At 43.2% G+C, this 11025-nt stretch overlaps 1 protein-coding gene across 15 annotated transcripts in view; it reads left to right on the forward strand.

Annotated features, from left to right (window-relative positions):
• ANKRD7 (ankyrin repeat domain 7) overlaps window positions 1–6301 on the forward strand; it is a 177643-nt gene extending 171342 nt beyond the window's left edge. For 10 of the 15 annotated variants that reach the window (XM_075929108.1, XM_014573360.2, XM_075929122.1 and 7 more), the window contains 2 exons: window positions 2511–2556; window positions 4901–6301. In XM_075929108.1, coding sequence (XP_075785223.1) covers window positions 2511–2556; window positions 4901–5049 — 195 coding nt within the window. In that variant the 3' untranslated portion in view covers window positions 5050–6301. The remainder of the gene's footprint in view (window positions 1–2510; window positions 2557–4900) is intronic. The other 5 variants (XR_012903781.1, XR_012903776.1, XR_012903785.1 and 2 more) reach the window with 3 other exon arrangements.
• The last annotated feature ends 4724 nt before the right edge of the window (window positions 6302–11025 follow it).

Consider the following 11025-nt stretch of genomic DNA (forward strand, 5'->3'; position numbering starts at 1 on the left):
TTGTCTGTCTGTCTCTACTCAAGTTCTTAAGGGTATTGACACTGATAATAAATCATGTGAGTCTAAGGACTCATCTGTACTAATTCTTCAGTGACATACTCATCGAATAATCCCCAAGAATCTCATAGGAAGTGACCCAGGTGACTCTCTCTATATTTGAGTCACACAGGTTCATGATAAAGTTAAAGAAGAGTTCCCTGATTTCTCTGATGATAGTCCACAATTGAAGCTGAGGAAGAGACAAATAGGCTCCATCTACACTGCAGGCTTTTTGTGCAGGAACAGTAGTTCTTGTGCAAAAACTTGCAGAGTGTCTGCAGTGCACACACATTCTTGCACAAGTAAATTTCCAGTACAGCGTTGGAAAACAGGGCTTCTTCCAGAAGAGTTATTCCTCTCTACACAAGGAATAAGCCCTCTTGCGCAAGACAGGCAACATGAATTTCTTGCGCAAGAAACCCCTATGGCTAAAATGACCATCCGAGCATTCTTGCGCAATAGAGTGTCCATACTGCCATTGGCGCTCTTGTGCAAAAGCACATGCCAGTGTAGATGCGCTCTTGTGGAAGACCTTTTGCACAAGAACACTTGCGCGAAACAGTTCTTGCGCAAGAAGCCTCCAGTGTAGACATAACCTAAGAGCATCAGAAGAGAGGCTGTACAAGAATAATGCCCATGATGTATGTAGCTTGACCCCTGACCACCCTTTTGGTATTCTTTACTTTTTGTCCTGGAATTGTGAAACACAACTATTAGCCATCTGTTCTCAGCTTTTTCTTTCCATTTGGTGGTTCCACTTTGACAGATATGGATAAAAATAAGAGGGCTGACTTCAAGCTTTGGGAAGAGAAAAAGAAAATAGGATGAAATTTGTCAAGGGTAGGCCAAGGAAGATCCTAACTGATGATTCTGTACCAGTAGTGCAGACACACAGTAATCTGTGTACGCAATGAACCTGTTTGTGCAGACCCTAGAAACAGATTGTGGATATGCATAACTGCATAAGTTCTCCTTTCCCAGAGATTTGACCCATCTTGGCTAATCTCCTCTTGTGGAGGGCTGACTCCCCACTTCTTGCTGTCTTCTGCTCCTTCAGCTTCTACTCCTCAACTCTAACAGCCTCTTCCTTCCCAAGGCTTTGCTGTTGCTTTTTCCTGCCCATAAGACAGAAGGGCTTTAAGGGCTCTTTTTCTCCAATTCCCTTCTTTGCCTGTTAAGGCACAGAATTTTCAGAATACCCCGATCTTAGCTTTCTTGTGGTTCTTTCCACTGGCATGCTGCTTAATTTATCTTGTTATCCCTGCAATCCAGCACAAGACACGTATGTACCTTCTTAACAGTGCTAGTCAGACTCTGTACTCTAGGTACCTTTTGCCCTTACAAAATCAGTTTCTTATCCCCAAAATGGAAAACTGGTGGCTAAATGAGCCTTGTAAAGAAAAAAATAGATATTAATCAGTATTTAAATTCCTTCATTGTTTCTAAGCATATAAGATGAGTAAATCTTGTAATTTGTACAATTATTAATTACTGTTTGTGAGATACTCATCACTGTCATCTGAGTGCAAGTTCCATATATTTAGAAATTATGCCGCCTTATATTCTGGCTGTTGTGATATTTTTAGATTTTAAAGTCCTCAGGTAATTGACTGTCTTAATGGAAAGTCTATTGTGAATACTACAGAAATATAAGTTATGAATAACAATAACTACGCAATACCATGAGTTTGAATAAATAAAATGCTGAGGAAGAGTTTACAATCAAAATTGTAAAAGTGACAGTAACTGATTCCCTTGAGGCAGGAAAACACCTTTCTGTTCCCTCTAGCCGATTTAAGCCACTTAATATAAAGGAGCAGAACTTGTTCTCCAATCCCCTACCCATCAGTCCATATTTTTAAGCAGGCCAAACTCAGAATTAGCTATATATATTCACTGAGGAATTAAATTGTAGTTTTAGTCATATATCTGAAGATAGTGTTTAATCTTCCATTATTAATTGATTGTGCTTGTTTGTATGTGTTTAATACCATATTAATGTATTATTAGGTAAATATATTAAGTCACCAACTAGTAGAGGATGGTATATTAAGCAGAAGGTGCATGAAGGGGAAGAAAAGCCACAAGTCCTATACTCTTGATCTATGGAGTAGCTAATTATAATTTTAAAACTGCTTTATAGGGGCAGAAGTGACTAGTTAGTAATCATCTAGTTAATCAGAATGGTCTGGTTTATTTCGTTCTGCTTCAGCACAGGAGGTGGGACTTGATGATCTCTTGAAGTCACTTCCAGCCTTACATTTCTATTATGTCTTTGAAGGTATAATTGTTTTATAATGCAGCTGCTATTGTTCAATTGTCCAAAACAAAACTAAATCTCTGTTCAGGATTTTGGCTTCATTTTTTGAAGTTACACACTGTAGTTGCTTTTAAATATGTAGCATTATTTTCGTGCACTAACTATCCTATAAATTGTTTACATATTAAATATTGTTAATATTTAATTTCAGATGCAGCAGGAACTAGAAAAAAGTATCACTAAAGAACTTGACCAAGGTAATTTGTCAGAGCATGTTAACATTTTTTTCAAAAACTGATTGTTATTAAATATCCATTATGATTTTGTGTTGTAATTCAAAATTAGTATCGGGCTGTTATGTCCTACACTATTGCTGTTTCTACTGATTTTTAAATTTAGTAAAGTTCTTTTTGCAGGCACTCCCCACTTAGGAAAGTGCTGTTCAGAATATTATGCAATTTCTCCCAAATAAAGTCTTAATTTGAGGACAATTTTGCTTAAACTTCCAAGTAACACAGATAGGATTGACATAAATACAGTTAATCCTTTTAAGATTTTACACAAACTTTAAAAATCACATCAGAGGGGTAGCCCAGTTAGTCTGTAACAGGAAAAACTTAAATAACAAATGGACTAGTAGAACATTAAAAACTAACAAAACATATAGATGGTGTCATGCGCTTTCATGGGTGAAACCCACTTCTTCAGATGACAGGAGTGTTAGAAGTTCAGATCTTAGAATAAATAAGGGAAGAGGAGGGGAGAGGGAAAAAAGGAGGGGAAAAGAAAAAGAAAAAGAGAGAGAGAGAGAGAGTAGATGGTTCAAGTAGTTACAAGAGGCTGATAAGAACAATTAGCACTTCCATTGTTGGGTTGGTTGGTTAAGTCATTAGGGGTACATCTAGACAACAGGCTTTTCTCGACAGAGGCTTTGTCAACAGATACTGTCGACAAAGCTTCTATCTACAAAGAGTGTCTAGACTACAGCCAGTTCTGTAGACAAAGCAAGCCGCTTTTTCAACAGAGTCTAGACCATGGGTTCCCAAACTGAAGAAAGCATGAAGAACTTCCAGAGGGGTGAGAGGCGACCCAGCCACACACACCCCCGTCAATCCCACCCCAAGTTTTGCTGCTATTTTGGGGGGAGGGGAAGTTGAGGGTTTCTCAAAAATCAAAAAGGGGATGTGATGCCAAAAAGTTTGGGAACCACTGGTCTAGACGCTCTCTTTTGAAAAAGCAGCATGGATGCAATAGCGCCTTTTGTCGACAGAACTCTGTCGACAAAAGGCGTTATTCCTCATAGAATGAGGTTTACCGCTGTCGAAAAAACTCCCACATTCTTTTGACCTACTGGTCGCAGGGATAGTTTTGTCAACAAAAGTCCACTTTTGTCGACAAAACCCTGTAGTCTAGACACATCCTAGGATGTGAAAGGTGGTGTGCGAGCCAGACAATGTCCCTGTTCATACCATTTGTATAAGAATTAAACTTGTAAATGATGTTAAGTTCCAATCTTTCTCTGTGTATTTGGCTTGTGGAATTGGTCTGAAAGAAAATTGTGACCTGGAGATCCATTAATGAGTGTCCAGGCAGATTAAAGTGTTCTCCAACACGTTTTTGTGTGTTGCATTTTTGGATATCTGATTTGTGTCCATTAATTCTTTTCCATAGAGACTGTCCAGTTTGGCCAATTTACATGGTAGTGGGGAATTGTTGGTATTTGATGGCATAGATCACATTAGTGGATATGCATTTAAATGAGCCTCTGATTTGGTGGCTGATGTGGTTGGGTCCAGTGATGAGTAGTGTAGATGTGTGGGTCCACAAGAGGAAAGCCTCTATGTGGATCCCCATTAACAGTCATAATGAGAGTCTTGACTTCTACATTGACTGCTTCCGTAAATGTGGTTGAGCTGACATGGTCAGCAAACGACATCATATAACATATAACCTCGATCATACAGAACACAATGCTTTACACAGCCTGAAAAACAATTCTAACATCATAATCAAAGAGGTTGACAAAGGGGGCACTGTAGTCGTCATGAACAGAACAGATTCTGAACAGGAGGCAACCAGAAAACTTACCAACAACAGATTCTACAAACCTCTCTCGTGATCCCACTAAAGAATACCAAAAAAAAAAAACCACGTCCCTTCTCATATATATTTTAATGAGTATTATTGCATATAATTGATATTCTTCAAAATTTATCATTGGAGTAGCAGTTATCATGCTGTAGCCTTCATTAGAATTTTTTGTGCTTACAGCATGTGTGGATTTGACCTCTTATTTTCAGTAGCCCTAGAAATACTAAGTTATTTAACTAACTAACTGTTATGATTAGCAAAACGGCTAATGTAATCTTTATATAACTTTGAAAAATCTGGTTTCTTCCTTTGTGAAATTACCTTTTATGTCATTTTCATAGTGTTTCTTTTGATTTGATTTAAAACATGTATCTGCTTTCTCTGGACCTGATATAATGCCTACTGTTGTCAATGAAAAAAAATTGATAGGCTTACAACAAAGTTTACTATAAAACTATTATACAACATAACACAGACCATATATGATCTTTTTTTTCTTGTTCTTTCTAGCCACAGTTGAACTTGAAACTGGGTCTGTAAGAGTCTCTCCTGTAGGATCTACGGATGGATCTTCAAAAAATCTGAATGTGGATCAGGATCCAGTTTCCAGGGCAACACAGCAATATCTAGATGTTTTAAAGAAAAATTATATGATTTGAACAAAACACTAAAGCAAGTTTGAGGAAATGACTGTTTACATAATATTTTAATGGTTTCCCATTAAATGGATTCAGATGTGAAAAATCTTAATTACAGTTTTTAATATAAAGGTATTTTATGAATATCAGGCACATTTGCACTTGTCTTTAGAGGAACACCACATAGTTATATAGTCTTATTATAAATTAATTATAAAAGCCATACCTTATTTTCATTTGTAAGTAGCAAAGGAAATACAGACCAGTGTTCTTGAGTTTGACAAAACTGCCCGAATGTTAGTTGTTACAACAGCTGTTCTGAGTCTTGTACCATTTGTTTTCTCTGATGTATTTAACCAACACATTCCCTGACTTTTTGTGTCTTTTTTCTTTTATATGTATTTAATGTTTTTAAATTTTGTCTTAAGTAGCCACTAGCATGTTCATATCTGATGCATCTGGTTTGTGCCCAGTTCTGTAGTCCTGACATGGGGAAAACTGTTGATTTACTGTAAGATTTACCTGCATTAGGTTTGCAGAATTGGGCACTTGACATAGTTATTGCTTTTAGTCCATTGTGTTTGAGTTTAAAAGATACTACATATCTGTAATAGTGCCAAGAAATTTGCGATGCGTAGTTTTATATGTTAGGGAAACTTATCAATACAATGCACTGAATTTTTAATTAAAAATATAGCAACTTGGGGCATTCTGAGGTGTTAGTAAATCACTGCTATATTACACGTACAACTCTTCTGTGGATGAAATAGAGTAAATCTATATCTATATTGTTTGTGCCTACCTCCAATTTTCTTGATATTTTCCAAAGTTGGTACACAAGAAACCTTTTTTTATTATTACTAAAATCAGAAGACACCTTCATCATAAACTTAGCAAACAGGGGACTTGCAGGGAGTTTGTGTTAATGATAAAGGTAATTTTACTTACTTCAGCAATTCATCCACTGTTATTGAAGAGCTATATTTCTGCCATTATATATGTGGCACTAATATAGTTCAAGATGCTGAAACAAAGAAAAAACTCCCCACTACAAAAACTAGGGACAATGATTATACTGAAATGGGCAGGACTTGAAAAATTTGTGGACTATTCCCAATAGCCAAGAACTAAACTAACTAGACAGGGTGGGAAAAAAACATGCCTCCCCATCTCTTACCAGTTTTAAAGGAATAAAACAGCTTTGTACAGTTGGTGTCCTGTCTTTACTTGTAAAATACTCCATTCCAATTGTTTAATAAATTTTTAAATGTAACGTGTCACTTTTGTTTCTCTTTTGGACTGTACTTGTGTATCATTTTCTCTGGTGTTTTCAGTGTCTGATCTTTCTTTCATTCCTTCTCTTACCATCTTTTATTCTCTTTCCTATCTTCTGCCCCTCCCTCACAATTGCTCTTATCTCTAATACTCTTGCCTTTCTTTTCTCCACACAAACTGTCATTCCCTTACCTCTCTTTCCTTCACATTCATGTGCATGTTTATCCACATAATTCTTGCTCGCTGGTCTTCTCCTTACTTCTCACTAAAGGAACAGCTGCTCAGTGAACCAGGGAAAATGGCCCCTATTGAGTTCAATACAAAACTTCTGCTCACCCTGAGAGTAACTTTTTAAAACCTCATACACATAGGCTGTGTCTACATTGGCAAGATTTTACGCAAAAGTAACTGCTTTTGCGCAAAATCTTGCCGCCTGTCTACACTGGCCACGAGTATTTGCACAAGAACACTGACGTTCTAATGTACTGTGCTTCTTGCGCAAATACTCTGACGCTCCCGCTCAGGGATAAGCCTTCTTGCACAAATATTCTTGCACAAAAGGCAGGTGTAGACAGGCAACGTTAATTTCTTCTTTGGGGATGTCCCCGCAGGTGCTCCACTATGGGTGTTGGGCTTGCCCCGGCGCTGCAGACGGAGACTTGTCAGTAGCAGTATCTGGCCGGACCACGCATGTGCCGCAGGCTCGCAGCTTTCGTGCTCTTTCTGTCGCGCGGTCCGGCCGCCCGCCAGTTCCTCTTCACCGCCTCAGGCTGCAGACGCTTGTAACTGCGCTCTCTCTCCACAGAACTAGACTGCTTCTAGTTCTCCCTTTGTATATAAAATTTCCTTTTTCCTCTCTCCCCTCTTTTTCCCCATAAAGTAAAAAAAAAAAAAGAGAGTTTCTTTCAAGAGAGTAAGGACAAGGAAAGAACTATCAGGAGGAAAGCACAGACTGCTCTTACCTCCCGCCTCTCAGCTGCTCTCCTGTCAGCTCTCTCTATATAGTTCCATTTACCTTAAAAAAAAAAAAAAAGAAACAGACTGTTAAGATAAAGAAACAACAAAAGATACCTGGGCAGAGCCATTACCAGGCTATCAGCCCTTACTGTTCAATAAAACAAAAGATAAAAGTCAGCAGGCTGCCGGAAAATGTCAGGGACCGGCTTTAAAAAAATGCGGCTTCTGCTAGGAGGCAATGCCTGCCTCGGACGGCCATGCAGAATGTATCCGTTGCCTGGGGGACTCTCACATCCCCCAAAAGTGCCACCATTGCTCTAGGCTCACCTCCAGAGCCAGAAAAGACAGGGAGAGGCGCCTTCTATGCTCCTCTTGGATACAGCCCTGCAGTCGCTGCAAGCTGACTTGAGTCAGCAGCCTCTTCAGCGCCGGGCTTCCTCCCCTGCTGCAGACTTCAGAAGAGAATGATGCTGTCCCCAGCAAGATCCCTGCCAGCTGCCTTTAATGGCAGGGACAGCCAGGCAGAGACACCTGGGACCTCTGGCATTGCGAAGCCATGTCCCCCTGCCTCAGCGGCTTCTAAGCCTGAGCGGCCGCGGGAGTTTGCAAAGACACCGGCTCCCCAGCAGGCTTCAGCTCAGCCGCTTCTTCCTCCTCTGGCGTCGAGCGTTGAGCCGGCGCGGAGAGCAGCCCCGGACCTGACCATGGCACCGGCCCCGACACCGCCCCCGAGTCACCATGTGGTGCCGGACTACACGGCGCCGACCCGTTCCGCGGCTGGCGCGGTGCCGATCGCCAGGAGAGCCAGGCAGAGACACCTGGGACGTCTGGCATTGTAAAGCCCCGTCCCCCTGCCTCGGCGGCTTCAAAGCCTAAGAGGAGCCTAAGCCTTCCAAAACGCCGGCTCCCCAGGCAGCAGCAGCTCAGCCGCTTCTTCCTCCTCCGGCGCCGAGCACTCAGTCGGCGCCGAGAGCAGCCCCGGACCCGACCACGGCGCCGGCCCCGGTACCGCCCCCAAGTCACCGCGCGGTGCCACATTACACAGCGCCGACCCGTTCCGTTAAAAGCATTTCCGGAAAATCATGCCAGTGTAGATATAGCCAAAGTGTTTAGCACTCCCAGCAGCTCTTGCTGAAATTACATGCCCCCCTCCACACACACAAATCTTTAGAATAAAGCACTAAGAACCTAAACTCAAACTGCAACCAAAAAATCAAAATAACTTTTGGCTCTGGAGTCTTCCATAATTGCTTGGATATGAAATTAAATATCCTAAATTGATTATCTGTTAGCAATGAGCCATAAAACTCATCAGCTAAGCAGAGCCATTTGTATTCCATGATACAATGGGACAAAATGGCACAGCATCAACTTCTAAATTCTACTGTAGCATTTATTTCTTCTTCGAGTGGTCCCCGTGGGTGCTCCACTCTAGGTATCGGACTCGTCCCGGCACTGCTGATCGGAGGCTTTTCGTAGCTGTAGTCTGCCGGACCGCGCATGCGCAGCAGGCACTGCGCGCTGTTTCTCCCATTGCATGGTCCAGCCCCTCTGCCAGCTCCTCTCAGCCGTCCTAGGCTGCTGACGGAGCTCCGTTGTCTCTCCTCAGAGGCGCTCCTTTCAATTGAAACGTTAAAATTTTCATTAGTTTTCCTCAGGTTATTGTTAGTTAGTTTGTTAGTTAAAACCAAAAAAAAAAAAAAAATTAAAGTTAGACGTAGTTAGTCAGTGTTGCTGTTATTGTTGCTAAGTTCTAGTTTATTATTACTATTTAATCCGGTAGAATCATAATGCCTGGTTCACCGGGGTTTAAGAAATGTTCCCTGTGTAAAGACCCCATGCCAGTGTCTGATGGCCACGATGCATGTATACGCTGTTTGGGGGAGTCCCATATACCGAGCAAGTGTGCCCACTGTTCGAAATTAACGGCCAGGGCACGTAGGGACAGAGACATGAAGTTCAAGCTCATCCTCTTTGATAAGGCTCTGCAGCCTTCTGAGGCAGTTCAAGGAGGCCCCTCTATGGAGCTCAAGCGGAGGTCGTCACTGCCGAGGGAGTTGACTGAGAAGAAAGGAAAGAAAGCCTCCCCGGCGCGATCCCTGGCCGCGGCCCCTCTGTCTAAAGTCAGTGAGGGTGACCAACCGGGCACCTCTGGAATGGGTCGTCAGCCCGCGAAAGAAAAATCAGAGAGGCATAAGCCTTTGGTGCGCTCCTCTTCGGTGCTGGCGCCTTCGAGCGGATCCGAGGACCTCGGCACCATCGGTGCAACGGCACGGGAGGCATGATACTGCACCGAGGCCGGCACCGCTTCAGTCGACGGCACCGACAGCCCAGTCAGCACTGGGACACCGAATGCCCACGGTGCCGGATACGGTGCCGAGTGACAGCCACACTGCGGTATCGGAAGCAGCACTGCAAACTCTTAAGAAACCAAGTACAACACCAACGGATCACCGCAGTTCATATCCGCATAAGGCACCGATAGGAGAGTTAGCCTCCCCAGCTTCATCGGTACGGCACTCCCCAATACTGGTTTTGGACGATGAGGATCAAGCCTCGAAACTTTCCTCGGTTGATGAGCCCCGCACCACGCCTTCAGCCGTTCCTACAAAGGCTCAGAGGAAATTGGTTCTGAGAAGAGTGTCCCCATCTCCCTCACCGATGTTTTCCCCGGCACCGTCTCCATCCCCTCCACGGTACCATTCTCCACGAGAGCCTCGTTATCACCGCAGCCCGTGTTCTCCGCACCAGCACTTGAGGCCTCACTATACTTATGTGTACAGGCACCCCCTACCACATTATGGGATGCCTACTAGCAGATCTCGTTCACCGACTCATTCTCCTTCGAGGTCTTACCGTAGATACAGCAGTGCCCATTCATCTAGGAGGCCATCTCCCGACTGTTCCTATCGCCTTGGGGGGAGAGGTTATTTTTCTCATCATTATACAAGATCTCGTTCTCCTTCCCATTCTTGCTGTTGCCGTGGTTTTCTGGCTAGATGCCAGTCCCTGGTGAGTTCACGCCAACAGACAGCCCCATCGCCCAAGATTCTGGTGGCTGCTCCTCCTCCTCCTCTTCAGATATCCGAACCAGAGGAGGGTCAGATTTCAGACGAGGATGCCCCTCCACACACAGTATCTCCAGCTGACATTTCGTCATCCTCCCCGGACGAGGCCGTATTTCAAGGGGACACTTCACCCCCGGATGACGGTCGAGAATTCCAGGATCTCTTTAAACGGGTAGCACAGACACAGAATGTCCAGCTGGCAGACATGCAGACCAAGCAATCCAAGCTGCTGAAAAATTTACACCCGAGACAACAGTCAAGAACAGCACTTCCAATTGATGAGGCCATTCTCGAACCAGCCTCGGAAATCTGGCACACCCTGGCTTCCACCCCACCTACATCAAAGCGGGTGTAAAAGAGATATTTCATCCCTTCCATGGGTTTGGAGTTTCTCTTTACCCACCCCCAACCAAACTCTCTGGTAGTGGATGCAGCCCTTCAATCGTGCCAAGAATCCACAGGTGAAAAATGCAGCAGTGGAGAAAAAGGCCAAAAAACTAGACATCTTCGGTTGAAAAGTTTATTCTTCGTCTACCCTCCTTCTTCGCATTGCCAATTACGCGGCACTTCTGTCCAACCATGGATTCGATAACATTGCCAAGTTGGCAGGGCTTGCCCAGAATGCCTCCGAAGCGAACAAGGCCATACTCTGCGCCGTGGTACAGGAGGGGTACGCTTGCTTTAGAGCTAGTCTACA

Source organism: Pelodiscus sinensis, chromosome 1 (genome assembly GCF_049634645.1).
Source record: "Pelodiscus sinensis isolate JC-2024 chromosome 1, ASM4963464v1, whole genome shotgun sequence".
In the NCBI taxonomy this organism is placed as follows: Eukaryota; Metazoa; Chordata; order Testudines; family Trionychidae; genus Pelodiscus; species Pelodiscus sinensis.